This window comes from Nilaparvata lugens, chromosome 6 (genome assembly GCF_014356525.2).
Source record: "Nilaparvata lugens isolate BPH chromosome 6, ASM1435652v1, whole genome shotgun sequence".
NCBI lineage: Eukaryota > Metazoa > Arthropoda > Insecta > Hemiptera > Delphacidae > Nilaparvata > Nilaparvata lugens.
The window spans coordinates 15,773,859-15,792,287 of record NC_052509.1 but is presented as its reverse complement, the minus strand read 5'-3'; the positions used below and the strand labels follow the sequence as shown (position 1 = coordinate 15,792,287).

The 18,429-nt window shown below is 33.3% G+C and overlaps 1 protein-coding gene across 1 annotated transcript in view; it reads left to right on the top strand.

Annotated features, from left to right (window-relative positions):
• LOC111050071 (ATP-binding cassette sub-family D member) overlaps positions 1 to 18,429 on the top strand; it is a 62,067-nt gene that overhangs the window by 20,592 nt on the left and 23,046 nt on the right. The window contains exons 2-3 of the mRNA XM_039431364.1: positions 4,271 to 4,509; positions 17,250 to 17,422. Coding sequence (XP_039287298.1) covers positions 4,271 to 4,509; positions 17,250 to 17,422 — 412 coding nt within the window. The remainder of the gene's footprint in view (positions 1 to 4,270; positions 4,510 to 17,249; positions 17,423 to 18,429) is intronic.

Below are 18,429 nucleotides of genomic sequence, written 5' to 3'. Positions count from 1 at the left end.
GTAGAGGACGATGGATTGAATGATAAGAACTATTTTAGAGGTTGCAATTTAAACGATGATACCACGAAAAAGTTTATTTTAATTACGTTACTGAAAATTTGAAAGGGATTAAGATTCACATCTCCAATAATTATTCTCTTTAAATGAGTAATCTTCACCAATATTTAACTTCCCCCCCCCGAATATTTTCCTTTAATATTACAGACAACATGCTTTATAGTTAGCCTACTCATTAAAAATCGAGATTTCCACCTCTATTTCTAGGTTGGTATTATTGGTATTGGTAACTTTTATTAGTATTGTATTCTGTGAACTAATTATATATATCTTCGTGTTAAGATATTGTTCATGTTTTGATTGGAGTTCAATGTTTACCATTGTTTATTTTTTATCAATATTTCTGTGGAATTCATGCTATCTTGTTCCCGCTAGGTCAAGCTCATTAAAACTCTGTCAATCCATTGATAATGCCATCAATGAAATGACCTTATTTCTCATTCATTTTTGTCGTTTCTTTTTGAAATTATTATCTTCAACTTGAAAACAATTAAGTTTTTTGTTTGGTTGCTTTTTATACTTCAAATCAATATAAAACTATTAGAACAATAAATTATTAGGGACTAAATTGTTAGGGAATAAATTGATAATGAACTAGTGATTTGAAAAAATAGACAACAGGCTCAACATTTTTTATTATTTCAATTTTATCAGAGCCACTTATATATCTGCAAATCTTTTAAATCTTATTGGAATGAATGAAGTTGTTTTCAATATTGTGATCGTAAAATATAACTTTTCCATGCTCTCTCAATAAAATGCTTATGCTCTCTAATAGTAATGCTTAATGTACTTAATTTTTATTGCTTACTCTATTAAGATTGCACTTCTCAAATTTTCCATTCGGTAATAGTTGATTTTTATGATTTGAAATAATGTAACATACTGTAACTTGAAAATCTAATGAACAATTCCAAATTTTTCATTATTTTTATGTTTAACGGTAATTACCACCTTGAAAATGAATAAATCAATAAAAACAAATCGTTTCAAGCTTCATTATATTTTTCTTTCTTCTCTGTTCTATAAATTTTATAGTTTATCATGTGTCATAAAACTTCAAGTGCAAATCCTGAAATTATTCGTTTCAAATGGTCAGTAATAAGATTAACAATTATCCTATAATCAGTTTTGTTCTAGCAATCTAACAAAACATTGTGAATAGGCATTCAAGTTTCAAGTAGAATTTAAAGGGTTCAGTACACTTCAATAAACAGCACAACGGCGGGATGCACACCGGAGAAACGCGTTTCGTGAAAAAAGTTTCAGGAAACGTGAAACGAAAGTTGCTCGCAATCGACTGATAAGATTAAGCAGGGAACGTTTCTTTTGTATGCATGCGCGAGTGAAACGGATTGCATGAAACAAGTTTCATGAAAGAGGGATTCACGAAATGCGTTTCTCCGGTGTGCATCCCGCCTAATAAATCTGACTACCTTCGTGCTAAGTTGAATTTTCGGAAAAAATTGTACATCCTCTTGTAAAATTGAGATTTCAGTGTCTGAGAAAATGTTTTCTGGTTGAAGATGACATTATTTTGAAGAAATTTGAGTGAAAACAAAAGCCTATTGTTTAGTATTTCCCATGTATTTAGTACGGTTGTTTGCTGTTAAGCTGTGCTTGTTTCATTGCTATGTGAAAAATTCTTTCGCTTTTTCTACTCATATGTTTTGATTTTATTTGAGAATCGGAAGTGCGTGTTCATTAGATCTGAGTTGAAGAGATTCATGAGGGCTGGTGGGCTGGTACCGTACCTACATTATTTCCAACAAACTATAAAAGAATACGCTTCTTAGCTTTGTGGATGAATTATCTCTGTGTGAAGGGAACATAGAACTGTAATAGGATTTAGACCTGAAAACTACGTTTTATTTCAGTTGGACGACCGTTACCATGTCTCTGAATTTCGCTTTTTTGTCATATTCATAATGATCGAATAGCTTGGATCTTCATCATCTCTTTTGTTGCCTTTCTCAGTACCGAGAAATCTTTTGTCACCATTTATTTCCATCTAACAATCTCTCACATCTGCATCTATTGCTGATTTTCTTCCTTTTTATTTTTTCTTCTTTCGTTCGCCTTTTCTTTTAATCTATTAAGCGTTAGCCTACATGGAAAGTTATAGTTTTCTTTTTCTTCAATATCTTTCTTCTCTGACCTTGCTTACTGATAGGATTTTTCTTTCGTATTATTATTATTATCATTCATATATATAAATAGATATATTATACTTATTATTATTTTATTTTAGGCTACTTCTTGTACTGTTACTCATTCCCCACACACAGATCCGTCTATGTGGGGAAAATATTCACAAATCTGTTTTTAGATAATATGTTGTCTATGTATCTTGTGCTTTGTATTGTGAATTGAAATTGAATAAATTGAATTTATAGTAATACGTCATTTGTCTTTCAAATAGATATTTAGTTAATAGATACTATTTTTTTATTGCTGATGATGCCCACATGATCTTTCTGCTTGTGCGTGTGTAATGGGAAGTGCGAGGGTGATTTCATGAGATGATTAAACGTGCATGCCTATTCGATGGGATTCGAACCCGCGACCAGATAGCACTAGCAGACTGAAGGGTTTAACACCTTTTAAGATAGTCGTCTCGGCTGATGTGTTACCATTAATTACTTAGATCTTACTTAGTTTAATGTCGTACTGTACTATGTTCGTACTTAATTATTTCGAACAAATAGCTTAATGTTGTCATCTCTGGTCTTCGAACTCTCTTTGTCTTAATACTTCTTGGTGAATAAAGATAATAATCCTGGTCTTCGAACTCTCTTTGTCTTAATACTTCTTGGTGAATAAAGATAATAATCCCTCCAATTAAATTTCTGCTACTGAGTCTTCTGAAAATCAATATCAATATTGACTCTCACTGTAAAAACAGTTAATTGTTAGTAGGTTAAAAAATAACTATTGACATAGTGGCTGAATTTGCTTGTGTTAATATCATCGTTTGCATAGTAAATTTAAGTGAATGTGTTTACTCTTACCTACATCTGTGTCTGTATGATGTCTACTTTTACTTTTACTTTAAAGTAGTCACGTTTTTAAATGGTTACTCCAAGTAACTGAAACACTGTTCACTGAGTAACAGAAAATTTCAGATTGGAAAACTATTATACAGAGTAATTTTTTAGTTCTGTTACCCTATTTTTAATTCAGAAAAATACGTGAAGTAAGTTGTAATATAAATGTATAGTTGTTATATTATATACAAAAGGAATATAACATTTTATTACTCATTTCTCAGTTACTAATGATTATTAAAGAAATTTATTAAATAACTAATAAAAATGTGGATAGCTTCCATGTATCAACAATTCATTTAATATGCAGTCATCTATAAAATAGAATTATTGTAGTCTAGCAGCAGAAATTTAATTGGAGGGATTATTATTTTTATTCAGCCAAAAATATTTAGACAAAGAGAGTTCGAAGACCAGAGATGACAACATTAAACTATTTGTTCGAAATAATCAAGTTCAAAGATAGTAAAGTACCGACATTAAACTTCGTAAGATCTAAGTAATAGTAAAGTAACACATCAGCCTGCTAGTGCTACATGGTCGCGGGTTCGAATCCCATCGAATAGGCATGGATGTTTAATCATTTCATGAAATCACCCTCGTACTTCCCATCACCCATGCACAAGCAAAAAGTTCATGTGGGCTTCATCAGCAATAAAAAAATAGTATCTATAAACTAAATATCTATTTGAAAGACAAATGATGTATTACTACAAATGCTATTATAGTTCTATGTTCCCTTCACACAGAGATAGTTTATCCACAAAGCTAGAAGCGTATTCTTTCATAGTTTGTTGGAAATAATGTACCAGAGTGTATATTTCTATAAAAATAGAACTATAGTACCCTTTGAAATTAATAAAATAATAGAATAAGAATACAAATTATAACTACTAGTTTCGGTGATCACACCATCGTCAGGTTTTAAAAGAGTACTATAATTCTATTTTATAAATACAAGAAAGTAGCCCTGAATTCATACATTTTAAGAAGATATGCAGTCATCTATTTGCACCATGTGTCTTCTCCTGAAATACATTCCTCTCCAACCATAACCTTGTTTCGGTTATGTCTGTCGGCTGCATTGTCTGTCTATTTGCATTGAAACTTTTGGCAAATGAATTTGAATTGATTGATTTCCAACCCTAACCTCCTTTTGATTGCAGGTCGCGACTGGTGGACCACGCATACGGCCTGTATTTCAGCGCGCAGACGTATTACCGTGTAAGCAACCTGGACGGGCGCATCGAGAACGCAGACCACCGGCTGACCGAGGACATAAGCGCGTTCGCCTCATCGGTGGCGCACCTCTACTCGCACCTCACCAAGCCACTCTTCGACTGCGCGCTCATCGGATTCGCGCTGGCCCGTTCCAGTCGGCAGATGGGTGCTGCTGTTGTTCCAGGTAAACATACTGTACAATATTTATTCTTTATTCATTTATACAATAAGTACATTATGAAAATTATAGGGAGGAGAAAAATTAGGTAACCTTGTGCTATTCCTCTCCCAAATTGGAGAGAGTTACTTCTGGTCACGAATGCAGAAGTACACGATCATAACACCAGAAGTAGAAACAATATAGCTTTAAGACAGCATAGGTTGAAACTGTATGAGAAAGTACCTTCTTATATTGGTTCTAAATTATACAACAAATTGCCTGCAGAGCTGAAATCTAAGTCGATAAGCATTTTCAAAAGTAGTTTATACAGCTTTCTTGCTGAGAAGGCCTACTACAGAGTTATAGATTTCTGTGATAGCTAGTAGATATTGGCACTTACAAGTTGTATATTAGCACTTACAAATTATTGTATAAATACAAGTATAAGCGCATTGTATTAATTGTATCTCTATGACGATGTTCAACTGTTTATTGTATTACATATGATTAACTGTGTTGAATAAATTTATATCTTATCTTAATTCTAAATCAATACTCTCAATACTCAATCAAATATCATAAATAAAATTAAATAAATATAATAAATAAATAAATTATCAAATATCAAATCATAAAACTCTCGACTAACATAATAAATTCTCAATCAATCAATCAAAAAATTTAGATAAGGTCAAGCTGGGTCAGGCCCTCATAATCCGAAATGGGTTAGGTCTTGTAGTTCTTCAATTCACAAAATTTTCAGTCCTCGAGTATTTTCACAAAGTAAATTTTCAAATTTATATGCTTCAAAACTAAACATAGAAATACAGATATACAAATACAGATGCAAATGCTATAAAAACTTGATATTTGAAAACGTGCTGCTGTTGTCCTAGATAAACACATAATTCAAAACTGAATGAAATATTGCAGAATGTATAGTCGAATTGAAACTACTTCCGACTTGAAGGAATATGCGGAGCAGAGTAAAGTAGGGATACAGCGGTGGCGATGTTACCGTGCTAAAACGGACAGCGTTCTGTAGTCTTTAGTGAGTGTTCATCACCTCATAATACGCATACCTCGTCTCCTCTCTGAAAGCACTGTTTCGACTGACTCTAATCGTCAACTTGGCAACCGCGCTTCTTTCTATGACTGTTCATCACTGTGATTGGCTGATCTGGTTCTCCATATTTCTCTATTTCTCTGCTTCGTACATCCCTCGAAGTCGGAGGTGTTTTAATTCTACCATGATCGACAAATACAATGCTGTATTTGATTTTATAAAAGGCCCTTCTTTCCCGCCAAGTTGATACGAATGATGACGAACGCGAGATTGTGGATGTTTACTATGCCACCGCTCGGCTTTCTTTCGCTCCGATGTAGGTACCATAGAATAAACTATCCATTTTTTGATTCTATAGATTCTTCATTCAATGGATATATTAAGTCGATCGGAGACGTTGGACATTCGGCGAGCGAAACTCAGCGAGAATGAGAATTATTATTATTTAATAAGAAGAAGGGGTCTCGCTAGCTTATGCGCATTATGATTTAAATAGCTTGGAGAAAATAAGCAGACGAACTGTCTCATGTTCACTTCAAAAACATCTACTGAGTGAGAAGGAAGAAGCAGAGAAAGATAAGTAAACTGTAAAAGGGGAATGTCTAGAAGGTGAATGAGTGAGTAATAAGAGAAAGAGAGAAAGATGCGTAGAACAAAAGAGGAAGAAGTCACCAAGAAGAAGAAGAAGAATAGAGAAGATGGTTTCGAGGAGGAGGAGTAGCAGGAGGGAAAGAACGAGAAGAAAAATAATGTTTAGAATGAATAAGATAAGTTGAAGAAAAAATAAGTGGCAGAAAACCACATATTCTAGAATATTACGTTCCTTCCCCGGAAAGAAAAAAAGAGGCTTGGAGAAGAAGAAGAAGATGGAGAAGGAGAAAAGAGAAAGAGATAGATAGAAAGATTTCATTTTTTAATTGTTACTAGACTTGTCGCCTATGGTGACATGGTTACAATAAAAATTACAGTTTTACAAATCATCTTGAATGATAACACGGTTACATGACATGATTTTATTACATTCTCATAATAATAATACTACATGATCATATGATTATTCATAATAATACAGTGAAATAAAAAAAAAATTATCTAATAAAACTATTCAATCAACGAAAATAAGATGCCATTAGGTAGGTATGATTTACAGGTATCAGTAGGTGTCAATCAAACGCTCCAATACTCCAGCAAAACGAGCAAAAATATGGTTGTTACTGTACAACGATTATTGCAAATTTCCAATAAAAAAGGTATTCACAACATCTAAAAAATTATTGTGGTGAAAACATCTATAAATAGTCTCACTCAACACAGCAACAAGCTTGGACCAAGGTTGCTGCAAAAATAGCATCATTGGGCAGATCATTCCAGAGTCTCGAAGTTGTGACCGTAAATGAGTTATTATACATAACTGTGCGGTGACGAGGTATTTGAAGGAAGTACCTCATGCTGTCGCGTGTTCCTGCTGTGAACATGAACTAGGAGTGTAAATCTTTCATTCAAATACCGAGGACCTCTCCCCTTGACAATCAGCTGATAAACAAGACTCAACATGAAGTATCTCCTCTCCTTCAACTTCAACCAATTCAACCTCCTATAATATGGCGTGATGTGGTCATCTCTCCTCCCATCAAAAATGAACCGAATTGCGTAGTTGAGCGACCGTTGTAATTTTAAATTCAGCTCCTCAGTCATTGTAAACGATGCTGCAGTAGTCAATGATAGGAATTACCAAGCTCTGCACAAGTGAAACATGGAGGTGGGTTGGAAGGAAATTTTTCAACCGCTTCAATTGGTGCATTGTGGCAAATGCTCTTTTTGTCAGTTCACCAATCTGATTTGACCAATTCAGAGAAAGAGAGGAAGATGAGAAAAAGGAGGAGAGGAAAAAGAAGAAGAAGGAGGAGGAAGAGAAGTAACTTGATGCATTTTTAAATTTCAAATTCATATATATGGCATAGAAAATGAATTCTTTGTTGGCTGACGGATACTAGCAAATATGATAGTATGTTAGTGGGCTCTTCAGAAGAAGGCTGGCTCTTTTGTCTCTAACTGAGCCGGGCTACATTGAAAAGTCAAACACACATTGCCAGGGCTATTCTCACGTTGTTACATTATGATTCTTTTATTTCTGTCTTATTTATAGTATAATACAGTCCGCCGCTTTAAGATCCCAAATTTTCCACTTTTGGAGCAGGATTCGGCTACAGTACTATAAATGGTCAAAATATTTTTTTCGCTTTTCGTAAATGCTTCCAATAAGGGTTCTCATTTTACATAAAAGTTATCAACAAAGCCAAATAAAACCGTAGATGCATCGCACAAACATAAATGAATAGGATAAGCTACATGATAAAGGAATCTAAACTAAATAATAAAGAAATATTCAAGTCTAATAATTGGAAATATTCGCAAAACCAGTTTTGTATTCTATATTTGGCAACTCTTTTAGATATCTCTAATCTTCTAGAACTCTTTTGGATATTTTATAAACTCTGAATGGAAGTAATTTATTATTTTCGGCGCAATATAAATGACCTGTTCAAGTTTGAAACTGAAATTTAACATTCATATTGCATCGGGCTAGGCAATCCGATATTCATTATGTATCTTCAAATAACATAAATTATTATTGTACATTGTCTTTGCTTAAACCAATTACAGTATACAGAAATGAATATTGGGAAAGGACCGATGCACCTTCAGCACAGTGAGTAATATAAACATTGTATAGTAAACAAACAATGCATCCACAATTGAAAGGTAATATAAGCATTGAGTAAATGGTGCGGTAAAGCACTAAGCAAACAAAGCTAACTCAAAAGTCAAGCTCAAGACATCCGACTGCCATCTGTCTATTGTTTGTACTGGAACACAGTACTATAACTATACATTATCTTGATAATACAGGTCGGCTAGCAGTAATGTATACCTATATCTGTACAAGTAGCAAATGCCACCGTCGGAGCAAATACTGAGCGGTTAGGTAATAAGGCACTTGACCGTGAACGCCTGAACCGACTAATCTAGTCAACATCATTTACAGAATGTCTGATAAGTCACTCCCTATTTTTATACAGCTATAATTTCTTTATTTATGAACCATTTTTGTTAGAACTGCATTTGTTAGATAGAACACTCCTTGAGGTTGTGTTTAACACCAATTTTCATTTGTTTCAGTTTAAAAATGCCCCCTCTCTTGACTGTTTGTTTTGTTTGTTTTTAATATCTTCCCAGAGACTCTTAACAGAGTGTTAAAAAAAATGCTTGAAACATTACTTTCAATAAGAAAAAATACACATGACACATACTCATATACATATATACACATACACACACATACAAACATATCAACACACAAAGGGCCCCTCCCTAAACATATATTCCTGTGTGGTATAAAATACACCTTCCATCAATAACACTTTTAACTTCTTTCCGAATAAATTGAGATCTTCAACGTTTTTCATATCATCATGAAGCTTTCTAAAAAATTTAAGACCCATATATGTTGGCTTCTTTTCAAAAAGAGCTGTCCTATGGTACATGGAAGCAAAGTCTCCTCTGTTTCTGGTTTGATACCTGTGGGAATCACTATTTCTAGTCGAAGCCTTATTTCTCCTGAAGTACATAATCACCTCATGAATGTAAAGAGAGGGAACGGTGATAATGCCTAGCTCCTTGAAATGATTCCTGCAAGATTCGAGAGGCATAATTCCTTTTATTGACCGTATAGCTTTTTTCTGCAGCCTGAAAACTCTCTCCAAATTCTGACAGGACCCACCCCAAACAACAATGGCATAGCGAATATGTGACATAATTAGGGAATGGAAGACTGCCATTGTCAGTTTGGAATCATTTACCTTCTAATCTGTCTGAGTGCAAAAACACCTGAGGAGATTCTATTACAAAGCTGATCAATATAGTAATCCCATCATAAATACTGGTCTAAAGCTACCCCTAGGAACTTAACAAAAAGCGGCTTGTCAACATTTGTATTATTTACCTGGACATTAATATTATGTGTTGGCCTAGAGTTATTCTTATGTCCAAACTGTAAGTATTGTGATTTCGATTCATTTATTCCAAGCTTAAGTTGTTGAAGGTATTGGGCTATGGCATTTATGTTTAAAAAAGTGTCAATTTCTAAAACATTCACATCTTGTGATCCACAAAAAATGTAGGAAGTGTTGTCAGCATATAATAGAACTCTACCCTGTGATATAACCTGTGGTATGTCATTCACATACAAAAGAAACAACAATGATCCAAGGATACTTCCTTGTGGGACACCTGTATTTACTGATAAACTATCCGATAAATGTTTCATCAACTGCCCATCTTCCACCCTTGAAATCTCAACAACTTGAGACCTATTCAGGAGATAGGACCTGAACCACTCTAGCTCAATACCTCTCACACCCACTTTCTCCAACTTCTTCATCAAGATTTCATGGTCCACACAGTCAAAAGCTCTGCTTAAATCCAGGAAAACTCCAACAGTCTTTTTCCCCATGTCCATCATGTCAATTATGTCCTCAAACATAGATGCAATTGCCGTCTTCGTGGATTTATCCTTCTGAAAACCATGCTGCTCCTGCGCCAATATTCCATTCTGCATAAGATGCTCAACAAGACGAATTAACATGCATTTTTCAAACACCTTGCCAACAGAATTTCCTAAAGTGATCGGTCTAAAATTGTTTGCCACATTTGGAAGAAAGATCTGTGGAAGAAAGAGCCAAAATAGCAGCTCGTTATGAGGTCTGTGGATTTGTTGTGCAAGTACAAAGGTGATGGAGGGCTGAACGAGGGATCCATGCAATTCTGGATGCAAAAACATGAAACCTTTCTTAAGAATCGTTGCAACAGAGTAATGTGAAAGACAACTTTCACGTGATCCTTGACGCATTCATTTCTTAGGGCTTCTCATGAACATTTCACGAACTCTGTCAACATTCTCTGCTGTCCTTGACGTTGATGGTCTTCCTGGTTACCTTGCATCTGCGACACTCCCTGTTGTTAGTAATTTGGAATGGCAATTTTCAACAGTTTTTGCATCCAGTGTTGCATGGATCCCTCGCTCACCCCTCCACCACTTTTGTACTCGCACCACAGATCTCCAGACCTCATAACGAGCTGCTATTTTGGCTCTTTCTTACACAGTCAAGAGAGGGAGCATTCTAAAACTGAAATAAATGAAAATTGGTGTTAAACACAAACTCAAGGAGTGCTCTATCTAACAAATGTAGCTCTAACAAAATTGGTTCATAAATAAAGAAATTATAGCTGTATAAGAATAGGGAGTGACTTATCAGATACTCTGTATTCTATTAACCTCAAATAGATGGAAAAGAAATTTCGAATATGCCTCATAAGAGCTCTGTCAAGACCATTTTTATTCTATTAGTCCTAACTTTAACGTGATGAGAAATAAATTTAAAATGTGGCTCATGAAAGCTCTATGAGAACATTGTGGGTTTCAAGAATTGATTTACAACTTTGAACATTTTTTAAAAGTGAGGAGTTGGTCTTAGGGTATCTTATTTGAGATTTAAGGTATGTAGTGTGGCTTTCGTTGGTTTATTGCATAGCAGAACCATAGAAAAATAGAATCCTGTAACAAATTCCTGTAGAACATTCTTTATTGTATTTTTTTGGTAGAACCTTGCTATAACGATGAATTTTAATACCTTGTTAAAATTTATCCAATTCAAGTATTGTTCCTTTCTAATTTATTCTCAACTATTATTCATTTTTGAAAATTAACAAATTCAATTTTTCTTCCATGATTCCCTGTTTTGAGGTTCATCGATTGATGTGTGCAGTTTCAGTTCAACCACAGACAAGAAATGAATCTGTGGTTCAACGTAGAGAATCTTGGTGATTTTTAACGATTCAAACCCAGTGGCTTCCTTTGGTCAGAAAGGTGGAGAGAAATTTATCATGAATGCGGTTGTGTGTGCAGAATAACAAGTAACGATCCGCCGGAAACCACATCGAACATCACCTCAGTTTGAGATGAGAAATGTGTTTGTTCCACTCTAAAAAAAACCCTAATGAAGATTTTGCATCGTCTTGAAAAACTATTAGTTTAACGATGTAGAATAATCCGCATGCTTTTTAATGTTTTATATTATTATCTTCAGCTCATGAAGAATAGGTGAACTTTTTCACTGTAACATCAATCAAATCAAATCATTTATTGTCAAAAACACAAAGTCTCACTACAAAGTCAATACAATTTACAGCAGTAACATAGAACAATATTCAGATCATGCGAATAAATATAAAATCAGACATTAAAATTAGTACGGTATAAAAGAATTCATGTACATTATATTATAGGCACCTCTTCATCAATAAAACTTCAAATACCTTTCAAAACAGTGGATTTCTATTGTTTTCACGTTTTTGGGAAGAAACTTGAAAAGCCTAATTGACTTACTCCCAGTTCTTTTGAGATGAAGTATAGTTGCACTTTTTGATTCTTTTATTTTTCTCTCGTATATCGTACTTATGTTCATTGCGATTGACCTCATATTGACATATATTCCTCTTCATCATCTTCAAGCCACCAAATTAATTATTGCTTCAATAAAAAATAGATTCATACAATCTATGCAAAATCCATACAAAATGGACGTTTAGGACTTCCAGTCACATTATAGCAGTAAATGTAAAATGTAAATATATGTACTTAATGGAACCTGTAACCATTATTTAATTAAAAGTAAAATTAACATTGATTTTTCCTCTTTCGACTATATGATTGATAGCAAATAACGATAATAACCTCTATAATGGGGTTAAGAAGTTTGTCTCTATAAAACTGTTTTATTGTGTTTTGGTGCATTGTAGGATAATGAATGATTTGTTAGTGTCCAGAATACAGTCTTATCATTCACAAGTTTTACGTAAGAGTAACGTTAGTTTAATGGTCGACTTATCAAGTCACTACTTCGAATCCAAGACGTATTATTAGATAATATTTCTGTAACTAATGTGAAATATTTTAATTTATTTGTATAACTACTGTAAAATTTACACTTAATATTTTCCACTTCCCTCTTTGAAGTATGTTTTAAAGCTCTTTCAATTAAAATATATGTAGCAAATGACATGTTAATAACATTGAAATATTATGAATTATAATCAATCTATTAAGACACGAGCTGTGATAGATATTTTCAAGGTCACGGTTAGGTTCAGAAGTGCTGTTGGCAATCGACAGATTATATAAGTTAGGCGTGCTCATTAGGCTTTCAAGTACACGTCTCAATATCGGATGTTGGATTGTCAATGGCTTTCAAAGCTCCAAACATTTTTCAACTGTCAGCGTAGGATGATGGACGATTTCATAGGAAGATTCAAATACATTGGTATTTGAGGATACTTTACCTTTTGGGGGATACTTTATAATGTGTTTCTCTGTAACAACTAAAAAGATCTTGATTATTATAATAGGCACCTCTAATACAGAGGTGTATTAGAGCTGGTTATGTTATTATTTATTCTTTATAAAGTATCAGTATAATGAATAGGTATAAGATAGTCATGAATTAAAAATACGAATTAGGCTACCTTGTACTCGTATTTAGTACCTAGTGAAATTTTAGCTTATTTATAAATTAAAACATAGATCTTTCATTCATTTTATAGGGCTACTTAATAGTTCTATTATATAGAATAATAGAGGAAAGATATCACAGGAAAATATCCCATGGTATATAGGGCGTTTATGCTGCAAATGTCACTCAAGCCAATAGTCCTAGTAGTTGTTTTTAGTGAAGCTATGTGACGCTTGTAGTCTCTCATACTGTGCCTTTCTTACACTCTCACCCTACCAAAACGTAATGATAGACAATAGTCGACAGTAATCGGTTTGAGTTTAAAAATATCTGCTTAAAATTTGGAACATAAACTACCTGTACCATGGGATATCTTCTCATGCTATCTTTTGTCTATGATAGAATTCACTATAGTGCGGTCCACGTTAAAATGGCAGTGGATAAAGATAAAAGAATAGCGATGCCGATTCTCTGCATTAATTAATTATATTTCTACACTGTCAAAAACATACTTGGCATCGTTGTGGACCTGGAAAAGGATAGTACCACCGGCTTTGTCGAATGATAGACAAGGATAGCAGAACCAAAGTTGATCAAATACTGTCATTATAACGTGGACCTTACTATAGTACCATCTAATTTTATTTGACGACTCGAGCGGATAAAAGATGAAATATACATTTTCAATATGTTTCTTATTCTATCAAATAGTATAAATTATGATAAAATAAAATATTTAAATATTTATTAAATAGTATAATTCTAATAAATTAGAATTGGAATCGTTTTGGGCGTAAGCCTGTGGCACTTTTCTGTTGGTAGTGTAATTCTGAATGATTGAATAAATTGAATAAATAGTAACCGTTAGATCTATTATACGATATCTACTCGAGATTATACGAGATTACTTGTATTATAATACTTCTTATATCTTAATTAAAATCCATATTTATCTCAATGGTTGAAATTATTTAGTAAATGCATACTAACATTACCTGTTGCAAACACTACGTACAATAATAATTGTGTTACAATTACTTCCTTCTCATTCATGATACATTCTGTTTCGATTTGAAGACGAATTGAACATTAATAAACACAGGAGTTTTGACAACTCTGAAAACGTTCTCTGTCTTCAACAAAGAGCAACCAACTAGAATAATTTAAAAACTCTTAATTGCAATGCTTGACTTCATACAATTGTCAGAAACAAAGAGCGCTGTTATCTGTGGAAACACAACAGAATTTCATGGTAATGATGATTTAATGACCACAAATATGCCGTTTCAGAAGCCTGTGACGTTTATGACGGCCGAAATCTATTCCAGGCCAATTTTAAAATGCAAATTGATGTCATTCTCTCGAGAGTTGAGAGATAACTGAACAGATTTCCGGAAATGGCGCGCTATTTAAATTAATAAAAAATAATCTATTAAAATTGTTCTCAAGGTGAAGAGCTATATTTATTTCAAGTAGAAAAGTCATTCAAATTTCAAGAGCAATATTGTTGTTATTGAGGCAATTACGTTCAACAACTTGTGAGATTTGAAAAGAATGACATAACTCACCTAGAGATTCTTCATCATTTGATGAATTTCCAATCATTATAGAAATTATCTTGAAAAAACTTTACTAAAAAACGAACACTTCTAATTTTTAGAACGCTTTACATAGGTATCGATGAAATGAAAGAGGATGGACCTGAGATAAGTTATCCGTACCGGCTCATGAGATCGATAAAATACTTTGCATGTAGTACAGTATTGAAAATACTTTGAATAAATTTTCTTGAAAATACTAAGAATGTAGTGAAGATGAACATGAATATAATAACTATTATACTGTATATGCAGTCCTCCTTGACTGAACTAGAAGATGAAAAAAAGAAATGGATCAGCACCAAAATGAAAAGATTGAATATTGTCGTGATGTAAATATGTATCTAATAAAAAATATGACTTCATTAAAAATTTCAAACAATAATGAGGAAAACATGGATTCTTTTAAATGAATAAAATATAATGTAGACCTGACTGTAATTATTACCTGAAAAATATCAACCATACTATAGGAACTTGTCTTATAATTTTAGAAACAGTATACATATAGAAAAATGCTTTGTTCTTGTAAGTAAAACATAGATGCAATCTATGCATTCATAAGCATGCTCACTTTACGCATCCTTGATGTACCTTAAAAAGTTATTCAGGGCTCACACAATCGGAGTTCTTCTTGTACATAATAATATTGTAATATTTTCAGTATTAAGTTCCAAATCTGAGATTGTTGTGTTTGTAAAAGATCATAAAGCTGCGTTTACACCAAAGTTAATTAACTTAATCCTTATAGATTCTATTAGATTGAACATATCTTATCATACACATGATGAACATATGTGTTTGTCAAGCTCCGTTCAATCTAATAGAATCTATAAGGATTAAGTTATTAATATTTTGTTATTAACTTTGGTGTAAACCTTATAAGGTGTAACCTTATTATTGGTGTAAACCCAGCTTTATCAGTTTAAGTTGGGATAATCTAGCACTAGGAAGTCACTTCAATCGCCACTAGTTGAATCACTATGCTCTAGTTACTAATCTAGTGATTGATATTCTCTCCAAAGCCTGTTGAACACAATTGAGCATGCCTTTGAACTAAGCCAATGCATAAGCTCATTAAATCAGTAAAATTGATTCTAATTGTACTGGACCTTGACAGTTGAGTCACTCAATCAATCATTCCAGAATCATTCATTTAGAGTTGTGGTCGCAGTGTCATTTCATGAAAAACAAAGGTTTTATGAACATGAGGAAGTGATGCACTAGAGGTACATATGGTGCAATTACACCAAGAGCTGTGTCATTGTTTGGTGAAACTAATCTATCATTTACGATTTGCAACTCAGATATTAAATAATTATCATCTATTATGTTCAGTGACTGGCTGTTTCAGCGTGAGTCGCAGTAACTTGCAGATTATTAAACTCAAAGTGCTTATTATTTTTAATTACGGATAGCTTGAGATTGAAAAATCATAATATCTTATTTAGAAAGAAGTCTCTGTTTCACTAAATTCATTTTTCACTTTAGTGTATAGAGTTCGATGGTCAGTTTGGAAACAACATGAATTCTCAACTCAATTTTATTTATAAGCTTCATTTACATGTTTTATAACTTCAACTTACTCTACAATCGTCAATAAAAGTATTTTATAGAAAATTATATTAGGACATTTTTACAATTTTCCATTTGATAATATTCCCAATTCAAATTTCCCAATAATAATAATATACTGCATTCCCTTTTCCTATTGCATATTTATTTTCCTGTATCTCCTTATCTGTAAAGTATGTATAATAAATCTTCTAATAGCTTTTTAATTTTTATTTCCTGACTTTCTTGTCATCCTACAATTTCCAAACCTCGAGAATTAGGACCTTCACCTGCTTACTTGTCTACTTATTGCAATTTTATTTTGGATGGTAAAAATAATAAATGATTTATTATTTTCTATGTTTATTTTTGAATACAGTAGTTTGTATTCACTTGTTATCATAGTATGACATCCATTGCTGTTTTTTTTATATAAATAATGATTTGATATACATCAGATGCAGACTTGAAAAGTCTAAGTCGAGCTACCCTGTGATAGGGTACAAATTCCATAACTTGCTACCAACTCAAGTTAGATCCTTGCCAAATAAACGTTTTCTTCAAGTGCTAAGATCCTGATTGATTGTGAATCCATTTCATTCAGTGGAAGAATTCATTACTTGTGATCACAACACCTTAGTTAATTTAATTTAATGTGATTTTTTGTCTATTTAAAATAATACCCAAGTACAGGAGACCACTAAATTATCTGATCTAATTGTAAATTTGCTTTGTTTCCAATTTAACTTCTCTGTTTTATTTATTATTGTGTATTGTATTTGTTGTACCTGTGCAATTTTATTGTATGTTTCTTCAATGTGAATTGTGACGTGGCTATATGTAACTTCTATGTTAAACTGGCCCAATAAAAACTTGAAACTTGAAACTAATAATACAAATTATGTAAGATATACTGTTGATAGAAAATATTGACTGTTTGTCAAGTTTCTATTGAATTGTGTCGTTTTTGTTGCGCAGGTCCCCTGCTAGCCGTGATAGTGATTTCGCTGACGGCGCAAATTCTACGAGTGCTGTCGCCGAAGTTCGGTGCCCTGGTGGCCGTGGAGGCAGACCGGAAGGCCTATCTGCGTCACATTCACAACCGGGTCATCACCAACGCGGAGGAAATCGCTTTCTACGGCGGACACAAGGTCGGTGATATCCATTCATTCAAGTCTATTTAGTTATCAATTAAAAAAGACTCTAAGAGTATCTATTTGATTCAAAATTAGCTCGTTTATCTGAGTATTGAAGAGCGAAAATTTTATTTTGAGAAATGAAAGTGACATAACGAACATTTTCATTTGGACAGTATAGTATAAATTGGAAATGAGACAGTTTTGGGCATGAACCTGCTGTGCCTTTCCTCATGTTAAGTATTTGCACACAATGTGATGAATAAATAAATAAATTTTAATATTTATTTATTCATCATTTATGTATTTACTTATTTATCAACTAATTCATTTATTTAGATATCTATTTGTTTATATTTATATTCGTTTTTTTATTAGTACTTGGACAAAACTATTTATTAGTACATAGATTTAAATTATTGGATTAGAAAAAACTGGCAAACTTATATATTTGATGGGAAATCTCCCTTACAAGATATCCCACCTAGCATGGACATTGATACATATTTTAGCCGTCAATGGACCTGATGATGTTTATATTTCACCCGGGACTGCCAATTTATCGTGCCCATCTGAAAATCATCTTTGAATCCCCTGCATTCCAATTACTCACTTATGTTCACGTGCAAAATAATGATAGATGTGGTCAAGGAATGTTGAGAGGTAGAGGAGGAAGATTGGAAAACTTGGTAGCGAAGTGGCTGGAAGTAGATGGAAATTGCACTGATATCCACTTACAGTACTTGCAAAATAATGATAGGATGCAGTTGGTCGAAGAATTTTAGAAGGGAGATGGATAAGAAGAAGAATAAGAAGAACGAAAAATTGGATTGACGGTAGCGAAATGGTCAAATAAGGTGAATTGGAAGAGGAAGAAATGAAGACAATGGGGAAGGCGAAAAACTTGGAAAGACGATAAAGAAGATGGCGAACAAGAAGAAGAATGAGTCGGTGGAAAAGAATATTGTGAAGAAGGAATATGACTGGAGGAAAAAAATAGCTTGGATAAAGGATAGAGAAGC